The sequence below is a fragment of the Pelodiscus sinensis genome, chromosome 1 (genome assembly GCF_049634645.1).
Source record: "Pelodiscus sinensis isolate JC-2024 chromosome 1, ASM4963464v1, whole genome shotgun sequence".
NCBI lineage: Eukaryota > Metazoa > Chordata > Testudines > Trionychidae > Pelodiscus > Pelodiscus sinensis.
Genome location: NC_134711.1, coordinates 163,207,154 through 163,230,196, shown reverse-complemented (window position 1 = coordinate 163,230,196; position 23,043 = coordinate 163,207,154). Strand labels below are relative to the sequence as shown.

Here is a 23,043-nt window from a genome sequence, read left to right as displayed (position 1 = left end):
AAGCTGGTTCCAGGCCCTGGGGAGGAAGCTAATAAACTTTTAGTTGCTTTGCTATTGTTTTCCTAAAACAATTTGACTTCCTTTCTAATAGCCCCAAATCCTTCATTAAAAATAGAGTAGCTGGGAGCCAGAGGAAGAGCTGAACTGGGGCCAAGTCGCTGCTGACAATACAGCCTGCGTAAGATCACATTTATATCCCAATCCAGGACGACTCTTTAAAAGAGCAATAGTCAGACAGCTGCCAGTGTATGTCAGGCAGAGCACAGGAGCTGGGAACCCCCAGCTTATTTCCTTCAAGCTTTAGGGATTCTCCAGCCAGTCAGCTAGTTTCAGTCTACAAGTGGCTATATTCCAGGAGCTGTCTGGGGTTTGTTTGCCCCATTATAAGGGGCCTCCCTCAGACAAGGAGCCCTACTGAGCACTGAGCACTAGCAGAGAGATGGGTTCTTGCCTGCCCTAGAATCAGTGCCAAAACTACTAGTAACCTTCACCCCCCTGCATTGTGTGTTGCTCCCCCACACCTGTCCAGAATCAGCAGAAAGAGGTAATAGTTTTTTATTATCTTCTTCATTATTTATTATTATTAATTATTATATTGAAATAACATGCTTGTGTGAGATGGTTATTGATTTAACCAGAGAGTGCATATTTAGAAGACAGAGAGTGAGTGGTGTCTGGTAGCTACAGTCAGGGATAAGCAGGCAAGACTCCTGGATTCAGCTATCTTGGCTCTACAAATGACTTGCTGAAGCCCTGGACAAATCACTTAGTCCTTCCCGGACTCAGTTTCCCCATTTCTAAAATGGGGACAACTGTCATCTTCATAGGCCTGCTGTGAGGCTTCACTAAACTCATGCTTCCAAATTGCTTTGAGATGCTCTGAGATGCTAAGGAGGTGTAAGGTAGTAAGTAGAACTGGCAGCAACAGATGATGCAATTCAATTCTTTGTTACATCTAACACAAGGCTCGCAGCTAACTCTTCATTTCATTTCATTTATTTTCGCTTCTGACTTACGGAGAGGGAAATCTGCCCTGATTTTTTACTCTTCAAAACTTTGTTTCAGAATTCAAATGAAACTGACATTCTTGTGCCTCATCTTTTTTCACTGTGTCTATCTGGGACTGAGAGAGATTCTGGTGAAAAACATCTTACTACATTGAAAACATTTAAGATTTTATACTAAAAGAATATGTGACTACAAAAACATGGCTCACTTGGCTCTCAGGGTTTTATCATCACACACTGCTGCAGTGTTCAGAGGCACAGTTCACCCTTAGGAACCATATTTTGGGGCAGAAGATTCCTTCACAACTGAGGGTCTACGGCAAGGAAGCTCTCCCTTTGTCACCTCTACACAAGGGAACTTTAGGGGAAAAACGGCACCTGTCTAACATTGCTGGTTTCACTGTCCTAGTGTAGACAAAGCTCCACTGGATTCCTGCACTGTTATCACATTGAAGATCAGGTTTAATGGTGAGGCCATGTGAGCCATGGCTACAGAAAGGTTCCTCCAAGTGCTACTGCTGCCATCAGAGAAAGCCCTGGTTAGATTTGTTTTTCTAAATTCCACTTGTGTAGAAAAGCTAGAGGATACATTCCTCTCGTGTAATGGGCCTCCTCTCTTCCCTGCAAACAGCCTCAGAAAACTACTTAACCTCCCCTGCTCCGGCCTTTCAAAACTGCCAGGCTGTCAAGAAAGCACATACCCCTGCACAAAACAGCCTTCCCAAAAGAGCGCAGTCTTCACAGAGCATTTCCTTTATGTGGTGCACCACCTTCCAATGCACATTCTCGCCTATACTGTGTGCTCACACACCTTTTCAAATGGAACCAGACTTTTTATTGGTTTAGTCGGCTTACTGGAACTCTACGGGGAGGAGAATTATATTAACTACAGATGAGGCCTGTGCTAAATACAAGGTCTATGTAGAAGGTACCACAGAGCATGCCTTATGCACACATGCCTTAAAATCCCACTTCCAAGCCATGCAGCAAACACCCCGAACCCAGGTTTATTGAGACAGGGCCAGGACCAGTCCCATACCACACACAACACACACACGCATATATGTAGCCCCATAGAAACTCCCTGTAGTCACTCAACTGAACAAGATCTTATCTAGGCGTGCAGATACCTTATGGCTCAGTCTTAGAGCAAGCAAATCAATGGCCTAAACCAGGAAAATCAGATCTGAATACTTTGGGTATAGAGCAAAGTATCACAAGGGGCAGGGACGGAGGTAGCTTCATCACCATCACAACACCACTTTGCACCTCTCTAGCAAACTGAAACCACTTTACAAGCATTAACAAATCACCCCTAAAGTCACCGTGGTCAGGTAGGTCTGTATTATCATTTTATGGATGTGCCTTTATGGAAAAATCCTATTAAAATTCATAGGGATAACAGGGCTCTATAGAAATTGAATAAGGTTCTAGAGAAATTATTCTAAATAACCTGAAGAATGTAATATTCTCCTTTCTACAGATTGTTGGTTGGTTTGCTTTTGTTTGTTTGGTCCATACAATAGAATTCCGTAGCAAGTATAAAACTTTCCATTCATTCCTATACAAAGGTTCAAAAAACCTATAGAGAATTATCAATTTCTATTACATAGGGCATGTGGTACCAAGACTTAAGATTTACTGCTGAAGGACACCCAGGAAATCAATGTTGGAGATGGAATTAGAGTTTAGGAGTTCCTGGTTCTTGGTCCTGCACTCAGTTCATGAGAACACCTTCACTTCTCAAATGACTTGATCTCTGTTAGCTGATATGGTCAGCAGCTACGGATCACTTTGAATTTATAAAGAACTACTTCTGACTATATGTGGGCTGACTATAGGGAGGGAAGGCCACCAGAGAAAGTGTATGGTCACACCGTTGTGCAGAGTAGAGTCTTTCGCCAAAGCCCAAATCACACATTCGTCAGCTTTGTTTTCTGTCAACAGCCATAGCTCAGACTGGCTGGAATCTCAGCATTTGTTCTCAACACTGAGGCCAAGTGTTAAATAGAAATGAACGATGGGATTAGACATGAGTATGGGTAATGATGAGCTCAGCCAACATTAGCTATGAAGAAAGCATTTTTAGAAGGGATATAAACTCTCAAGCTATAGGACATATAGCAACCTCTATGTGAAGGGGGTTAGGAAGACATGTCCCCTGTGGGCAAATCATTTCGTATTTGTCCATAAAGAGGTTTCTTGCCCCATCCACTGGCATATCTGGAAATGGCCATGGATGGTATTGTGGAGTGCTCAGCCATAGGACTGGGTGGATATGGCATTTCCCATTCCTGTGCTCCAAATGAAGCACACTGTATTTGGGGTTTAACTTTTGGAGCTGTGCATGTATTTATATTTAGAATGTTTATTTTGTTTTTCTTGTGTGTGAGGCATCCTTGGCTAAATAAAAGACCCTTCTGCACCGTGGGAACTCAGCTTTGATTGGCTGGGCTTTAATAAAGAAGTCAGAAACTACCTCCCAGCCTTGCACTCCCTTTAGTTTGCATACCACAGGAACTTCGTTGGCTGTGGTTGGGATAAACGAGGGGGCAGCCCCGTCTCTTTTAATTTAAAGGAAGGTTTGAAACCAGGGCTTGTTATCTAAGAGAGGAGGTGTATGAGCTATGTATATTGGCAATTGGACGGGACAGTGAGAAGCTAGCAGTCAGTGCAGCGTGATCACAGGGAGGAACAGAACACTGTGACAGAGAAAGTCCAAGAATGGCAGAAAACACAGTGAATTGATATTTTTTTAAAGAAGCAAAAACATGAATAACTGGATTTGAGAGAAAGTGTGACGGACAGAGAAAAAGTGGGGGGAGATAGTGGGGAGGAGACAGAGAGGAACAGTGGAAAGAAATAAAAAGGGAGTAGGTGGAGAGAAAGAGGAAGAAAGGCAGAAAGAGGGTGGGGGGAACCAAATGAGAGACAGACAGAGAAAGTGGGTGGAGAAGAAGGGGAACTGAGACAGAAAGATAAAAGGAGTACAGAACAAACAACTGAAAAGAAGAAAAAGAAGAAGGAACCTGGGAAGGAGGAGGAGACCAGAGAAGAGATACCAAGCATCAGGTAGGTAAAAATGTCATTTACAAAAAAGCATACAGCTGCAGAAATATCAAGGGGAAGTCACATTGCTAGAGTCAAGGGGAAATGGTGTGTGTGTAGGTGGGGGGGAGGGTGAAGATAAGGATATCCATAAAAAGAATAAGAACTTGGACACACATAGACTAGTTATCCATTTATTTCTAGAACATTCACACAACAGTAAGGAGGACAATTAATAGGCATTCTGAAAATTTAACTCCTTCCACTACAAGAAACTTCAGAAGTTACAGAGGAACCTGTTGGCAGCACGCTGGGATAGCTCTCAATGAGGTAGAATGAAAGTACCAAATAGCCTCCTTACAGTGAAATGTGCAGACTGCAGCATGGTTAAAGTTAACCTCTGGTTTTAGTGAAGCTGTCCCTGAGGCAGGGGGTGGAGGAAACGCTGTGTGATTGAAGGGGTGCAGTGTATAAATGTTTCACTCGGTAAATTGCGAAGCAGCTTTCTTCTTGTGCATGCTGAATGGTTTAAAAAATTTGCCTGTTTCATTTCCTTGCGGGTGTCACATCCCAGCTCGGCTATTACATGGAGCTTGAGAATGTTGCCCAACATTCCTAGGGAGAGCAATGGAAATGTACAGTGCCACCTCTTTAAAGTCTCCTTATCACATGTACTGTGTGCGATGTGCAGTAACTGAGTCTCAGGGTTGTGAGCCCTTTGTTCTTTGAACTTCCTCTTGGTTCACATCCTAATCCCAGCAAGCCCCGTTAAAAACTGATAACTATAAAGCCCTACAAACACTCAGCACTTTCCATTCTCACTAACAGCTTTTCTAAAACTTTTCTCCCAACTATCTCCTGGTTTTTTTTTTATTGTGTTTACCTTTCAATATTGAGCATTCATTGTATCAGTAATAGATTTCAACGCATAACCAATTTGAAATTGTTGCCTTTATCCTTCCCACTGGGGGAAAGCTAGTGGCAGGACTTGTCATGGGAGACAGAGCCTTTCATTTCCTAATTGCTGGGTCCAATCCAGTCAAAGGCTCTAGTGACCCTATTTAATCTCATTCTAGCTAGTTATAATATCTGAGCACCTTCCACATAAAGTCAATACAGCAACAGTGAAGTCCCTAGTGGATTTTTCAACACTCTGAAGGCAGGTCAATGGGCCGCTAAATTGAGTAGGGGTCGCAGTCCAACTGATAGAGGATAAATAACCACACTGCAAAGGACTAAATCAACAATTTGTTGGCAAAACTCAGAAGAGACATCCTTAAATGGAATGGGCTACAGCAACTGAGCTCCTCTCTCACTACTAAACAATGGGGTTTCTATAGGTTAAGAGTGAAGTACATTGGTGGGGCAGCATGCATGGGAGATGTGTATTGCTATGGGCTATTCTGTCCTAAATTGGTGAATAAAGAGTGGAGGGGGAGTGTGAGCATGTTTGTGTATGTATGGGCATAAGTTAAACAGCTCTTCCCTGTTGCTACATGTTCAGTATAAGCCAAGTAACTATATATTTGCTCTTTTTCTAAAATTCCCACCGCAGAGGAGAGAGCCAACACTTTTCCTCCCATCTTTTGAATCTGCTAGTTTGAGAGAATTCCCGAGGGATCAGAGTTTAAAAAGCTGGTCTGATTCTCTGAAGCTCTGTTCACTTGGGAACTATGCTAAACATTTCTGCAACTTATAAGCATCAGCTATTTTTTCCCTCTCTATGTTATATTGTCTCCCAATACTTTGGGATGTGAATTCCAGTGCTTGGCTAGAAGGAATCTGAAGCCTACCAGAAAATTCAGGACTTCCTACTCCAACCCTTTTCCTTTTTTTGACTTTCACACAGATTTCACACTTTCTGCTTATTTGGCCTCATTTTCTGACTTATCTCAGTGTATTGAAACTAGACGAACAGAAATAGTAATTCAGCAGTCCAGCATGGTCGGCCTGGAGCGCATTTCAGAGCATATGTGGCACGCCTCGGGTGTTGCTGTGTGAAGCATGAGGATAAAGTCTTAAAATTAGAAATGGCCCTTAGGAGACACCAGGCAAGCTTCGATCTTTGGGAACAAAATGTATAGAGAGGGAAAGAAATCAATTTTCAGCTACTGATAGAAAACAGAAATTGTTGTGAACAACATTCTGCACATCAGATCTTTCCTGGGGAAAAGGGGAGTACTTATAGCCCTTACAATGAGTAATGAGTATGTAGATATTAAAAACTGCCTGCCAGTAAATTAATAAGGGGTCAACCTCTCCTCATGGAGGAACTAGAGAGAACTTTGCCACATGGGTACTCCTGGCCCTCTTCGTAAGGTATCGTTGAGACTATGCTCTTACTGACATGTCCTGAGAGCTGAACCATTTGAAATTGTTCCTCTGAAATTTCATTTTTCATCCAGGAAAAGAAGCTCCCTTCCTCACTCAGAGCATAGGAGGGAGATGTTACAGGGTGGTGTATGGAGGGAAGGTGGTGTTTGGAAGACACCTGCTTTATTTGATGCAGAAACCAGAGGTGTGTGGTAAATAAGTTAGGGGACGACAGAATCAAAAAGGGCAGTCTCATGGCTAAGGCACATGAATACTGCCCTGGAGAATTGGATTCTATGCTTGTTTCTGCCACAAAGATTCTATCATGCAGTGCTAGAAAAGTCACTTCAACCAGACTTTTCACACATGGTCACTATTTCTGGAATCTTCATTTTCTGGGTCTCCAACTTGTGGCTCTCTCTTTTGAGGCACTGAGCATACACAGTTAAAGCAACTGCAGTCAATGGAAACTATGCTTTGAACCTATGCAATGTGTTATGTAACCTAGGTACTCAGAAAAAGTAGGTTCTACATTTCTCAAATTGGGAGCCCAAGATTAGAGGGTCCTTTTGGCCTTAATCTCTCTGTAGTGCCATTCCCCATCTGTCAAATGAGGATAATATTACCCTTTCACCTCACAGGAATGGTGTGGAGACACTCCTCAGTGTTTGTGAAGCACTCAAAACTATAATGATGAGCACTATGGAAAAGGCCTCAATAATTCTGGCTTCAGAGCAGGATTTGAATAATGTGTAATAAAATAAGGCCTATGACCATTCACTGAACAAGGAGGATAAAACAAAATCCCAAATAGCTGCTCATTCAGTAAGTACTATCCATCCCAAGCACTGAAGGAAGCAGAGGTCATGTGGAACTCATAATATGTGATCATGTAATTACAGAGAGTATTATAATGCATATACACAAGAGGGCCGAATGAAGGATGCACAGGTAACTTTATTACAAGGACTGCCTAACTTTAGAGTGGTTGACTTTGCAACCTTAATAAGGTGCCTTAAACGTGTGTGTGGGGGGGGGGGTTACACACACATCATACAAAATAAACCCACCCACAAATTGCATCTGGACTTTGTTCTCAATGTAAATAACTGTCCAAATCTGCTACTCATCATCACTTCTGTTGAGAGCTAACATGGTCCAATATTTTAGCACTCAGGACTGAGATGGAGGTGAGAATTTCAGAGGTTTTGTAGGGGAAGAAGAAAAAGGATTTGCACTGGACACCTCTACCCCCCTCTGCAAACAGTGATTGTTTCACTTTGTCTAATTTCCTTTCACTAATTTTTGGTCCATATAGCAGCGCTGCTTACATCAAAATAAACTAAGGTTTCGAGTAAAAGCTTACACAGTGCTGTATCACATACTTTATTTAGCTTACTAAAGTCTGGTTTTATTTTATCTACTGCATTCCTTCTGCAAATTAGGGGCCCACTCCTGCACATGTTGAAAGCATCCTCAGGGACTCTGAAGGTGCTCAGTACGGGCCAATAGCAGGCCTTATTAATGCTGTAATTTGACTTTCTTTTAAATGAAAGTTTTAAAACATTATGGGCCAAATTCAGTCTTGATGTTACTCCACTGAATTCAGCTTGGCCACACCAGGGCTGAGTTTGCCTCCAAATATTTGCCTGTATTAATGCATGATTCTACACTGATCAAGAACAGAAAGCATCAGGTTCCACAGACCAAACAATAATATTCAGCACCATTTAACTCTGCAACAGGAAGAGTTTAAAACTTCAACCAACTCTTCAGATTCAAATATTGCCTTGTATGTGTCTGTGTTCAGTGGCTGAGAACTAATTTAAATCCCTTATCTTCTCATTCGCTTTATTTGGTGAACTCTTGAGATTTTCCCCATTTAGAGTGTGGGAAAGGACACTTACTTCATCAAAGAAGGAATAATAAGCTTTGCGCAACTGCACGCAGAGGGTCCAGACAGTGTGATCCTCATGCAAATCTCAGTGAACTTAGAAGGGGGACTAAGAGAGTGGGGAGGCATCTGGCATACACACAAGCCTGGCCAAAAGGCCTGGAGAAGAACCTGAGTAAACCTGCAAGTCCACTCTATTAAGCAAGAGGGTTTGAAAGGCAGGCTGCTCAAGATCTATGCACAGATCTGACCATTGGCACAAAGTCGGGCAACCGGCCTGTTTCATTGCATGCCTTGGTAAGGAAGACCACATAACCAAACCTGAACACCGGAGGGGGAATCTAGAAGACATTGCTTGAGTAAAACTGTCACATTCCCCCATGCTTTATGGAAACTGGCTTATGAATATGCATAACTCAAAGACACTTTATGCAAAATGTAACATGCCATTTTAAAATGTGCATGTATCTTCCTTATATGTGAAGTTAGAAATATTAAGTGGAAACCTGTTTTTATTAGCCCGAACATTATATCTAGGAAAGCCAGATACTTCAGGAACTTGATGCTTCAGCGATCAAGTCAATGATCTGTGAATGTTTTTTTTTTTCCTGAAAGCCCAAACTGTGATTAGTCCTATAAAGACATATGCCCAGGCCAGCTGACTCTGGAACCCATGTTGGATCTGGTATTTTCCATTCAAGGTTAGAAAAATATGAACTGAGCACAAAGAATTCCCACCTCGGGCAAAAGGGATATAAGAGGGGAAAACCAAACAATAGGGGCAGTTACCAGATGTCAGAAGATCCTCTCTTGCCACCTAAGATGCCTGCTGGAAACATTAAGACGGAATGGAGTAAGGACTGGGCCTAAGCTAAGAGGCTGCCTAGCTTGTGAAAGAGATAGTTAGAACAATTGTTAGGGTAAGAATTTGCATGCAACAAAAGTTTCTTAGTGGATTAGGATTAGCTGTCTTGTTTATTTTGGTTTAGCAATTTACTTTGATCTGTCTGTTTTCACTTGCATTGCCTTAAATCCTACCTTTCATATGTAATAAAACACTTGTTTATTATCAAGCCCAGTGTAAATAATTGTTACCTATGCAACCACATATCTCTTTAATTGATAAAGAGGGCTGACTTTATGAACTTTCTCTGTTTAAAACTTTTACACAGAATAAGATGGATTTTGGGGGAAGGTTGGGTTCCTGGGTGCAGTTAATGGCCCTATAGCTGAATCCTTTGAGAGCTGAATTGATTCAGCATCTGTGTTGCTCTGTCAGAGGGTGGTATCCCCAACTCTGTGCCTTAGCTAGGGGAGACCAGAGCTTCTGGACCAGTAGGACAGGGTAGTGAAGGCAGGCTCAATGGCTTGATCAGCACACCAGGTGACAACCCCAAGGGGACTTCTCTGATCCAAACCATCACAATCACACAGTGCTGTGTTAGGTTTCAGTACCACTTTGAGCTCCAACTGAGAGAAGCCTCCTGAATTTTAAGGGGCAACAAAAGGTGCATTCTCACTTTCCTGAAATGCCACTCTTATTATAACATGATGTGTCTATATTCCCCAAAAAGGCTTCGTTTACACTAGAAATTTACTACATCACTCAGGAGTATGACAAAGCCACACCCTTGAATTACGCAGTTAAACCAACCTAATTCCCCATGTAGACAATCCTAGGTCGACAGGATGAACTAGCTACTTGCCATTTGGGAAGGTAGATTAACTACACAGATGAGAGAAGCCTTCCAATTCAGACTCTGGCACTGAAGAAGAGCAACATCCAGTGGATGCAGGTCATATATATTCCTGAAAGGAAGGATTACTTCTACCTTTCTGGTGCATTGATTGGATCTGTGGCCTGTAAAATATGCAACAAGTGACACCATTTTGAGATGAGCTCCTTACTGGCTTGTCCAGTATATATACTGGGAATGGCAGAATGGGAGCTCACCTCAAAGAAGCTCTTCCTAGTGCCTAAAGAGCACCGGCTTCCAGTTGGAGCCTGGGCTGTAAGTTGTGATGGGACCTGTTAAAGCAGAGCTCTCTCACTGCAATGAGAAAAGCGGCCCAGTCTATTGATTAGTACGCAGGTTTGGGAGTCAGGATCCTGGGTTTGTTCTCCAGCTCTGCTTCTGATTCAGTGTGTGTCCTTGAACACACCGGCTGTGTCTACACTGGCAAGTTATTCTGGAAAATCAGCCGCTTTTCCGGAAAAACTTGCCAGCTGTCTACACTGGCCGCTTGAATTTCCGGAAAAGCACAGACGATCTAATGTAAAATCATCAGTGATTTTCCGGAAAAACTATGCTGCTCCCGTTCGGGCAAAAGTCTTTTTCTGGAAAACTGTTCCGGAAAAGGGCCAGTGTAGACAGCACGGTAGTGTTTTCCGCAAAAAAGCCCCGATCGCAAAAATGACGAAAAGTGCTTTTCCGGAAAAGCATCCTGCCAATCTAGACGTGCTTTTCCGGAAATACTTTTAACGGAAAACCTTTTCCGTTAAAAGCATTTCCGGAAAATCATGCCAGTGTAGACGTAGCCCCCATGTTGGCCCACATCGTGATGGGAATTAGGCACATCCACACCTTTGAGGATCTGGGCTTCAGTCTCTCTTAGGGATGTGAATGGGTAACAGGTTACTAGGTAATCACCACCCAGGAGCAGCCCAATGCTTGCCTCAGGCAGGGAGCTACTCCAGCCCCACAGGACTGCTGGCTCTCAGCCCAGACAAGCTGGGAGTCAGCAGCCTCATGTGGGGAGGAGAGGATAGAAGTGGCAGCGGAGGGAAGGGGGGGCAGACAGCTGCCCATGAACCTGCATGAGCTGGGAGCCAGCAGCCCTGTGATGCTGGAGCTCCCACTGTCCGCAGCACAGGGGCCATCTCAGCCTGGCCATAGCAGGCAGGGGGCCACTCCAGCCCAGTGGGATAGAATGGCCCTCATGCCTGCTCCTGTTTAATCAGTTAACTGGTTAAACATAACATGTAACCAGTTAACTGATTAAATGGGATTTTACATTCCTAGTCTCTCTTCATCTCCATAATGCAGATAATGGCACCTACCTTCTTCACAGGGAGTTCTTAGGCTTAAAAGTGTCATGTAAGTAGATACAGATGAAAGCTACACTATGGAAAAGTGTTCTTATCTGAGCTTGGGATCTGGAGATCTAAAAGAGCTCTCTGTGGGTGACTGCCTGTAAGTCATTAGCACCTCTACAGGACTTGAAAGGCCAGATTCTCACTTCTGAGGCAGAACAAAGGAGCCCAAGAGTCTGGCTGTAACCTAACAACTGAAAATCCCGCCCTCACAGGGAATAGTTTTCTCAACTGGGGCAAAGCTCCTCCACCAAATACTCCTTGCCCCCCACTGTAGATGCATGCTGGGAGAGGGAGGTGTTCCACTCTGCCAGTTCTTACTTGGTGTATGACTGTCCAGCTCCCTGACTCCCCACTTTTCTCACTCACACACACACACACACACAACTTCCACCTCACTCCAACCAAATGTCAGATATGTGAGAGATCATGCCACTATTTTCTTTTGTTGCTCTATCTCCAATTAACAGATCTTTAGCAGACAAATGAATATTTGCCTGAGAGTTTCTTTGAATGTGCATGGTCACTGTGCCCAAATCAGGGTCCATGCCATGTAAAGGAGAGAAGTGAGCCCAGAGAAATGGAGCAGACGCATTGCTATAATCAGTCCCTCTGCTAATTTTAGAAACATCCTGCCGGGCCAGCGTCCTCCTGTCACCTTTTTGTGGGAAAAGTTAGTGTGAAGTGTTGATCTCAGCTATTTATATCACTGCTGCTGATTTTCCAACCAGTCCTCCAAAGAGGGGAGCTGGTAGATTTTTCGCAACTTTACTCGAGGGCAGAAGGAGAGGGAAGTTTTAGAAGAAGAAGGACATTGTGAAGTCCAGAAATTCATATAGCTGCAACAGCCACTCCCACCTACCTCATTGGTGTACATTTCTTAACCTCTCCCTGAAGCCATTTCTTGTCTGTCAATCTCAGTGCATCACCGAGAGCAAGAAATCATAGTGCACATTGGCTAAATAGTTTCTGTCTGTCATTCAGGCCATGTGCTCTCAATAAAGGAACTTGAACACTTGCCTCCTCTTGAAGGTAACACAAATGACAGCAGATACGAGTGCTTTGTACTCAAGCCAGCTTGATGTTCTAACAGGTGCTACTTTTGCTGAAGCATTTTTATCTTAGAATTCTTCTGTTGCAAGGCATAAAGTTGGTTGGATTCCATGTGTAGTCTGCCTCTTTGATACTTCGTTTTCCCTAACATTAATACTGTTCCAGGTGATGATTACAACTGGCATGGCCCTCAGTTTGTACACAGCTGGTCTTTGTCACGTACACTTTCTCTGCTGAACTTCCACTGTTGCCAAGATCTCATGACTGCACACAGCTCGTTTGTTGATTTACTGTAACAATGTAATAGGGTGGGAGATTCCAGAACTCTTGATACATAGGCAGAGTTCTTTTGTTGAGTCATCCAGATATCAGGGGCTGGGACCCCACAAAGATATGCAGAGGTATTTTTGCTGAGTCACACCGGGATTGGATCATGGGGGTCTCCAATTAGCTCCAGTTTAGGAGTATACATAGGTGCTGGACTAGGAGTACTGGGGGGTGTTGCCATACACCTGGCTTGAAATGGTTTTCATTATCTAGGGTTTACAGTTTGATTCAATGGCTTTCAATGCCCTTATTCTAAAAATTATTCCAGCACCCCAGGAGTATAAAAGATAAGATTCTCACAGTATTATTAACTTGCCACACTGCACACAGGTCTTGTCTTCACTGCAAATAAAAGCGGTGTTTTTAACTTGCATTAACTACCATAAGGTAAAGGCCTAGTGAAGACAAGGCAATATGGTATTTTCATTAGTTAGAAAGTGGCGTTAAAGACTATAAAGGAGCCTAGTGTTTGCCTCAATCTGCTCATTCCTGTTAAAACTCCAAACTGTCAAGTCTTCAGTAGAATTTCATCTCATGTTAGCTACTTGAGTTAAGAACACAACTTGATTTCTAGTGAAGACTCAACCCATAGTATATAAAGTCCGGTGTGTATTTAAACAGTCCAATTAGATACAGAAAATATTACGAATGTGTAATGTGGGTAAATTAATGTTACTCTAAGAATGCTTTGCATTATTTTCTGGACTTTTCATATATTTTATCTCCTTAATCTTGCATTGATATAGATTATTAAATTTAATTCATATCTAGAACTGCAGAGTCCTGTAACTTGAGCAACAAGTTTTAGAACTTTGGAAATATCGGAAACCGTTACTGAAACCGTCATAGCTGCTGAGAAGTTCAGCAAGGTCCATGATTCCAGTCCACAGAAGACCAGAGTGCCAACTATTTGAATTTAAAACTTCACTGCAAAAGAGGGCACTGGAAATTCTTGCCTTAGTAAAAAGGGCAGACAGGTAGAAAAGTCAACTAGTATCAACCAGGATTGATAGGATATAATCATATCAGCAGTATCATCTGCTTCAAATTAGAGGACGATCCCTGTCAAAGACATAATCCTGGAGGAAGACAAGCAAATACAAAAAACATGAATACACATAAGATGAGGGAAAAGTATGCAGCCAAATCTCTGTTCACTATGCCATGTAGAAAAAACATTTCATACATCCAACTATTCCTTGGCACACTGGATGCCCGGCTAATATGGACTATTGACAGAGCTATCAGGAGATAACAGGGTAGGTACCACATCATAAGAACATAAGAATGGCCATAATGAGTCAAACCAAAGGTCCAGCTAGCCCAATATCCTGTCATCGGACAGTGGTCGATGCCAGAGGCCCCAGAGGAAGGGAACAGAACAGGGATTCATCAAGTAATCCTTCTCCTGTCACCCATTCCCAGCCTTTGACAGAGGCTAGGGACACCATTTCTACCCATCCTGGCTAATAGCCATTGATGGACCTAACTTCCATGAATCTATCTAGGTTTTTTTTAACCCTGTTCAAGTCCTGATCTTCACAACCTCCTCTGGCAAGGAGTTCCACAGGTTGACTGTGCGCTGCACGAAAGAAAAACTTCCTTTTTATTTTAAATTTGCTACCTATTAATTTCATTTGGTGACCCCCCCCCTACTTCTTATATTATGGGAACAAGTAAACAACTTTTCCTTATTCACTTTCTCCACACCAGTTATGATTTTATAGGCCTCTATTATATCGTCCTTAATCTCCTCTTTTTCTAAGATAAAAAGTCCCAGTCTTTTTACTCTGTCTTCATATGGGACCCATTCCAAAACTCTCGTCATTTTTGTTGCCCTCCTTTGAAATTTTTCCACTGCCAATTTATTTATTTATTTTTAGATAAGATGACCACATCTGTATGCCGTATGCAAGATGGACGTATCATGGCTTTAGATAGAGGCAATAAAAGATTGTCATCTTCTGTATCCCTTTTTAAAGGATTCATAACATTCTATTTGCTTTTTTTTTTTTTTTTTTTTTTTTTGACTGCCACAGCACATTGAGTGGATATTTTCAGAGAACTCTCCACGATGACTCCAAGATCTCTCTCTTGAGTAGTTGTAGCTAAATTAGTCCCCATCATTTTTTATGTATAGTTGGGATTATTGTTTCCAATGTGCATTCCTTTACCTTTATCAACATTAAATTTCATTTGCCATTTTGTTGCCCAATCACTTAGTTTTGTGAAATCTTTTTGCAGCTCTGCCTCATTCCCAGTGGAGTTACCATATACATAGAAATAACTCATATCACCTACAGATCAGCCTATACTTAATCCCTTGTCCACTTATAGCATTTTCATACAACATTCAAACTCTACATTAACTAAAGTCAGAAAATTGAGGAAGTGGCACAGATCCTCAGTGGCACCAAATTTACACCCAATGCAGTTGTGAGGTGTGAATAAGTAATTAAGCCACCTCTCTGCTTTTCCAGTTCTGGGATGGTAGGTGTTGAAACAGCCTCTAGTATAATTCAGAGCAGTCTCAGGGTGGCTCTAAATTATGGCTACTGAAGTGGTCTAGTATGGAACTAGATGTGTCATCTTGGATCATCCAGAGTCCTATCTACTTACTCTAACCACTCCCATCTATAGCATGCCCCCTCTTCACACTGAAACATTCCCTACACAGAGTGGGGGAAATTAACACCACCTACCAAATCTCCCCTGACTTCTGTGTACTTCAACTTTTGAGAATGTAAAATATCAAACATATTGCTGCAGTAAATTTTCATCATTTAATAGAAACTCCACTTTCCAAGGAATCCATACAATCTTTGCTTAGCAAGAGTCATTAGCTCGGATAGACAAGACAAAGGATGATTAGAAAAGACTCACATTTCTGAACCTTTGTGGCATCAGTATTTCCCTTGTGTGGTGATTTTTAGTATTTGCCATTGTGGTTAGTACATTTTCCATCTGTTAGGATAGAAAGATACTTTGTCTTTACAGGAGTATTTTAGATGCATTCTTGTCATCAAAATATTGTCCAATTCTACCGCACCTCTGCTCTTGGGACCACAACTGTTTCTACAGAAATGCCTGCCTCATGATAACCTTGTAAGCAGAGCCCTGCATGGATACAAAATTAGTATCTGCATCTGTAAAAATTATTTATGGATATCCGCATCCACATCTGTGGATGTAGATACCCACGGATATAAAGTGAATATCAGTAGATTTGTGGAGCTTTACCTGTAAGGTAAGTAGGTATGGTAAATATAATTGGACCAGATCAATCTTTCTTGCATCTCTTACTCCAGAGTTACAGAAGCTGAGGTAGCCGAGATAGTCTGTATGGGATAAACTTAAAAAAACAACAAATAGTCTGGTAGCACTTTAAAGACTAACAAAACATGTAGATGGTATTATGAGCTTTTGTGGGCACAGCTGAAGAAGTGGGCTGTGCCCACAAAAGCTCATGATACCATCTACATGTTTTGTTAGACTTTAAAGTGCTACCAGACTATTTGTTGTTTTTTTAAGTTTATACAGAGTTATAATAAGGCTGAATTAAGACCACTATTTCCATATTACAAATGGGGATTTGAGGGACAAAGGGATTAAGTTACTTGACCAGATGAATTCTAGCAGAATCTGGGATAGACCAGAACCCAGACCTCTCAATTCTTAACCCTGAGTTTTCAGTACAAGATCACCTTTCTATGTCTCTTCTCTAATCACTTAACTAATGGTCTTTATAGATATTTTAGTCCCTTGGTGCGCATCAGAGGAAGGTTTCTTTTAATCTGAATGGTCGGTTTTGATTTATAAACTTAAAAATAGCAAGTCCTGATGGTAAGATTTTGTAGTATTCCTGTATCAGACAAAGGACTGTTCTGAAACAACCATTAAAGATCAGAATTTCGATTTGGAAGCGGACCTGAGATCATTGCTGGATCAGAAAATGTTTATGATTTATGACTGAAATTGCTGGAATTAACTACACACAGCAACAACAAAATGGAATCATATAGTTTAGGGTTCTGCACATTGTTTTCATGGTGGCACTCAATTCTGAAATGAAATCCAGCAGAAGAAAATGCTGCTGCATTCATTTCAAACATCTAGTATGTCTGTGCCACTGATGAATCCATTTTAAAAGGAACCATAAAAATCATAGAATTGGAAGGAACCGCAAGAGATCATCATTCCAGTCCCCTGCACTCATGGCAGGACTACATATTATCTAGACCATCTAGACATCCCTGTCAGGTGTTTGGATATTTTTAAGAGCTTGTTAGACAATGGTGAAGATTCCATAATCTCCCTAGACAATTTATTCCAATGCTATACCATTCAGTTAGGAAGTTTTTTCCTAATGTCCAACCTAAACTTCCCTTGCTGCAATTTAAACCCATTGCTTCTTGTCCCATCCTCAGAGGTTAGGACAAGAAGCAATTTTTCTCCCTCCTTCTTGTAGCAATCTTTTATGTACTTGAAAACTGTTATCACGTCCCCTCTCAGTCTTTTCTTTTCCAGAGTAAACACAGCCAGGTTTTTCAATCTTCTCTCATCGGTCATGATTTCTAGACTTTTCATCATTTTGGTGATCTTCCCTGAACTTTCTCCAACTTGTCCACTTCTTTCCAAAATGTGGTGCCCAGAACTGGACACAGTATTCCAGCTGATGTCAAATCAGGCTAAATAGACTAGAGCAGAGGCCAGCATATGCAAGAGGAAGTGCAAGGATACTGCTCAGTCCTAGCTTTGGATTCAAATCTCACCCAAGTATCAGTACATTTGGGGAGTCACAGGCGAATAGTTCTGCTATTCATAGAGCAGAAGGAGAACCACCTTAGAGATGCAGGTGCCATAGAGAATAAATTTAAGCTCAGTCCACAGTGCAAATATTTCCTGAACCAAGAATAAAGTCTGGTACAGCCTAGATAGTTTAGCAGCCCAGTTAACACTCTGTAATCTTAATACTAATGTGCACATTATAGAAGCTACTGCAGAACAGAACAGATGAATGAACAATCTAAGCTGGCATCTTGTCTCCAGCAGTGACACTGAAAGGCAGATGCTGAACCCACATGGCTACAATGCATTGAAATGGGGGCAGAGGGGCGTTTCTTTCAGAAGGGTGTAACAGTACACAGCCTCGCAGAAGATTCCTTACTAAGCTTCCGAGCCTTTCACATGCAGCATTTTCTGATTTTAGGACATGAGTTCCTCTCACCTGACTCAGAACCTCTCTCTTTCTCTCTGTCCTTTTTCCACAGAGGCTGTGGTCCCACTGAGCAGAGATGGATAACTGGAGCTTCTTGGGCGAATTCCTTGAAGAAGTCCACAAGCATTCCACTGTGGTGGGGAAAGTCTGGCTAACTGTGCTTTTCGTCTTCCGGATGCTGGTACTGGGCACAGCAGCGGAGTCCTCATGGGGAGATGAGCAATCTGACTTCATGTGTGACACCCGGCAGCCTGGCTGCGAGAATGTTTGTTATGATAAGGCTTTCCCCATATCTCATATTAGGTACTGGGTCCTTCAGGTCATTTTCGTCTCTACCCCTTCCCTGGTGTACATGGGGCATGCAATGCACACGGTGCGCATAGAGGAAAAGAGAAAAATAAAGGAGGCAGAAATGAGGGCAAAGGGGATTAGAAGTAGCGGTGACTCTTACCACCAACAGGAGTATCCTGCAGCAGAGAAGGCAGAGTTCTCCAGTCGGGAGGATTCAAATGGGAAAATAATACTCCAGGGTAGCTTGCTGAACACCTATGTCTACAGCATTTTGATTCGCGTTGCTATGGAAGTGACCTTCATCGTCGGACAATACATCCTCTATGGAATCTTCCTGAAAACCCTGTACATCTGTCACCGGGAACCCTGTCCTCACCCCGTGAACTGCTACGTCTCGCGGCCCACAGAGAAGAATGTCTTCATCATCTTCATGCTGTCCGTGGCAGCGTTGTCACTCTTCTTGAGCCTGGCCGAACTGTACCACCTGGGGTGGAAAAAAGCGAAGGAGAAATGTGCTAAATCTTACAAACCCAGCCCCACAATGGTGACTAGCAAATTGGCGCCTGCAACCCAAGTGGAGATGGCTCAAAGTTGCACTCCCCCTCCAGATTTTAATCAATGTTTGGTCAATCCCAATGGGAAATTCATCAGCCCTTTCAGCAATAAGATGGCCTCTCAGCAGAACACGGCCAACTTTGCCACTGAGAGGGTCCACAGCCAAGAGGATGCAGCTGGAGAAGGCCAATTTATCCAGATCAACTATGCACAGAGTCCTGAGGCACCCAATGACTCTGCCCCCCACCAGGTCTCCAATGGCTATTTCAATGAGAAACGCAGGCTCAGCAAGACCAGCCATGCCAGCAGTAAGGCGAGGTCAGATGACCTGTCTGTGTGACTTGTTGCCGGGTGGGGCAAAGAGGAAGGGAAAGACCTCAATACTAAGCAAAATGTCTGCAGCGTGGCCTTGAACTCCTCCTGCCATTCTGCTCTCTGATGACCCTCTGCTCCTTTTTAGTGAACGGCACTGCCATGCTCCAGACAGCACTTCTCAAGCCTTAGCACAGCGAGGGGCAAGCTTTCCCAACTTGCCAGGAGCCTGAACACAGCACTTAATTTGCAGAAAATGCAGCAGATGGTAGCCAGCCTCATATTTAATGGAGAGGCACCACTTACAGGGACTACAGAACCTGCCATTACTTGCTATTCAGAGATGGAATGCTGGTGAGCAGGACCTGAAGTCTCCAGAGTTTGTATCTCTCCTGTAAAAGTGAGGCTGGCTCTGAGCTTAATATTGAGTTCACTAAGCTACACATTGCCCACCTTGCCGTTACTTTGGAATTGCTTTAACATGGAGCTACATCCACTTTGCAAGCACATCAAGTTACACCTTTTCTGAGAAAAGCAGTAATAGAACACTAGGTTTTTGAACAAAATGCTTTATATTTGGCTCGCTCTCTTTCCTTTTCTCTGCCTGTGCCCAGACACATTATACCACCTTGCCTTGCCTATACCAAGTAAATGTGCAATGAAGTCTACTTGAATTTTTGACACTATGTATGTAGTCCCTTGAAGATCTGATGTAGTTAAGAATTATCTGTTTTCCTCACAAAATAAAATGCCTTAGGCTGTGTCTCCAGTATGGTGGATCTACACTGTGGTGACTGATCTGCCAGGGGTCGATTTAGCAGGTCTAGTGAAGACCCACTAAATCAATTGCCGAACACAGTCCTGGCAATTCCAGTATTCCCTTGGAATGGGAAGCTTAAAGTAAGTTGATGGAAAAGTTTCTACAATCAACCAAGCACCATATAGACACTGCAGGTAGTAGACCTAAGGTACATAAACTCCAGCTAAGTGTTATTCACATGTAGACCTGTCCCTCGGTATCCAACTATGGAAATAACTTCATCGCAGGGTCAAGCCAGCAGAGAGAGCCTGGCATCCCTGAGATATTACCCAAACTACCCACTGAAGGAATTTTCACAAGATACTTATACTAGTTTCAAGAGGAAAGTCCACTTAAACAAAATAAATAGATTTTCCCTTGGAAGCAAATATGTCACTGGTAAAAAGGAGGGACTATGTTGTGGAAAGACATGATTTTTTTTTCTCTTTAGCAAATGTTTTAAGCACATTTAGTTCTACTGAAATGGTGCTAGACTGACAGCTCTGGAGAGTGAAGTTCTCTCTCTGTTCATCCACACTTGAGGTACCACACAGGTAGTGGTTGTACAAGCTTCCTCCACCCTGCCCTTCCAATGAAGCTCAACCTTATTCTGAAGGGTCCTCTTGGACTGAGAATACTGTCTAGCCGCCATGACTCAATCAGCCCTTGGTCACTTTGCTGAGTCTGCCAGTTCTTATGACAGGCAACTATTTGTTAAAAAATCAATGAACTCAACTCTTTCCACCATGCAAGCCACCCTGAGCCACCATCTTATGGCAACGCTGGGTAATGAGATAAACAAGGATCCCAAAGCAAGGATGTTCAAGTAGCACTTAGGATGGTTTCTAGTTCCCAAACCCAAGTTTGACCCCCATTCATCTGGTCATTGCAGAACTGAAGCAAGGAGATTAAATGTATCTTTCTGTCTTTGGAAGATAAACTAGCCTAGTCCAACCCACTCCCTCTCATTTACCCTATCCTTTTGGACATGTGCAGGTGCTTATAAATGGTTGAATTGTGTGGATAAAGGCTTGGAGTGATTTAAGAAAGGACTGATCCTGTGATATCTGATGTTGACAAAGATTGTCACTCCCTGAGTCCAGTACAATGCATGATTTGGTGCACTTCCCAGCCCATGCACCAGGAGGAAAACATATTAGTTTGTAGGTGATTTATGTACATGTATTTTTAATCAGGAAAAGATGTATGCTCTTCTGAACAAGAGATTTTAAACAACCATGCCTACTTTGTCCTAATAAAGTTCTGATTCCATCTCCTTTTGTTCATGTCTCTCCTCTTATGTGGCCAAAAATAAGCTAAGAAAGAATGAGCTGCTAATGTCTATGTGTTTCCATCTCAATTTCAGCCTGTCAATGATCAAAGAGATTCCCAAAACAAATGTGAGACACTGTTTGGAATTCTGTGTGTTTGTGAGGTGGCAGGCTGGGGGGGTGGGGGTAGGAGGAAATATATGGTAAATATAAATGTTGAAAACTATTGTTTTACTGGCTGGTGGAGTAAAGGGAACACCCAAACCCCTTTAGTTTATCAGAGAAGGGAAGGAACACAGGAAGCCAGCTAGAGACAAACAGCACTGACTCTAGCTATGCGAGGCCTTCCACTGGGGACCAGATTCAGCCATTCTTCTGCACCTATAGGCACATCTCAAAGGGATCAAGGGTAGCAAAATCTAGCCTGAAGAGATCAATTGTTCATCCATCAAAATCAGTCAGTCAATCAAGAAGAGAGTGTTAACGTCAACTCCCAACCAGCAGGGCTGACAGCTTCGCTAGGCCACTAGGCAGGACAGAGGGAGGCCCTGCTTTCCACACCCAGAAGAGGAGGGGACTTGGGCAGAAGGGGCAGAGCTAGGGCTAGGCAGTCCTCCATGCTGCCCACAGCACAGTGCGCAGTGCTCTGCTAGCAATTTAAAGGACCCCGTATAGCAACAGCCAGGAGCTTTGGACCCTTTTGTATTGCCGGGCCCTAGGGCAGTTTCCCCCTCTTTGCCATCCACTCCCGTCGACAGGCCTGCTCCTAACCCATACGGCCTTGAAGTCTGGGAAACAGAAGTAAAAGGGAGCATTGTATCCTATTGACAATAAAGGGGAAACTTAGGGAGACCATAATTACTCAAACTGGAATTTGGTGAGGTTACCAGGGCTAGGACCTGCACTCCACTCTTAAGGAAAGTTTTATGAATTCTTTAAGGTCACAAGTGACCAGAACCATGATTTGACATCCCAGCTGAAAGATGGCACCTTAAGCACCACAGTGTCCCCCAGCACCATGCAAGAAGGATGAATGAGGCCTTATGTTCCAAATTTTCAAAGCAGTGCACCTGCACTTCTGAATATGCCTGTCTGACGTACACAGACTGCCAGTATGCACATGCATTTGAGGGTTTGTGTGCCTAAGGCGAAAGCAAAAGTACCCACAAATGCCTGAGCAATCAACTCTTTGAAAATTTGGCAACTGAGTTATCATCCCATGCCCTCATTTTTCTATCCAAGTATTAAACCACACCTGACTAGTCTTAGTTTATGAGGAGGAATGGATCCACAGTGTAAAAGCCACACTCTTATCAAATGCATCCCCAAAAATGGAGTGGTATTTGCTTCGATTCATTATAGATATGGGAAATTAAAATATGGACATGTACCAATTAGATATGGATATGTACTAAGACTTCAGCCCTTCTAAATTCAGGGATGTTCACACTTAAGAACATGGTTCATACCCCATCTCTTTGACAAAAATCACAGTCCAACCATTCCCTAGAAAACATGTGCATCAAAACCAAGCACCAAGTATATATTCTCCGGTTTCTGTTCCTCTTTTGCATGCCTTGTTGGCTCTGTCTCCTGGATATAACAGATGGAGGATGTGTGATGGATAGATGTTTGCATTTGCTGACAGATCGTATGCTTATGATGCTTGGAATCCATTGTCAAGGCTGCCTATCAAATCACATCACAATGGGAGTATTTATTTCTAACTGCCAGTAAGCAGGGGAGCAAGAGCTGTCTTTTCAGGCAGATTTCTTGCACATTGTATTGGATTGGATGGCTGGGCAGATGGCAATAGGGCATGAGCTAAGTCAATAATACAAAATTCAGAATTGGAGTTGGC

The 23,043-nt window shown here is 42.7% G+C and overlaps 1 protein-coding gene across 2 annotated transcripts; it reads left to right on the top strand.

Moving 5' to 3' along the window:
* Nucleotides 1-200: 200 nt before the first annotated feature.
* GJA5 (gap junction protein alpha 5) lies at nt 201-21,188 on the top strand. 2 transcript variants are annotated; one of them, XM_006124246.4, is made up of 2 exons: nt 201-544; nt 18,007-21,188. In XM_006124246.4, the coding sequence occupies exon 2, from the start codon at nt 18,031-18,033 to the stop codon at nt 19,138-19,140; it is 1,110 nt and encodes a 369-aa protein (XP_006124308.2). In that variant the 5' UTR covers nt 201-544; nt 18,007-18,030; the 3' UTR covers nt 19,141-21,188. The 2 variants fall into 2 exon arrangements, with proteins under 2 accessions (XP_006124308.2, XP_006124307.2); XM_006124245.4 differs by lacking the exon at nt 201-544 and adding an exon at nt 1,920-4,079.
* The last annotated feature ends 1,855 nt before the right edge of the window (nt 21,189-23,043 follow it).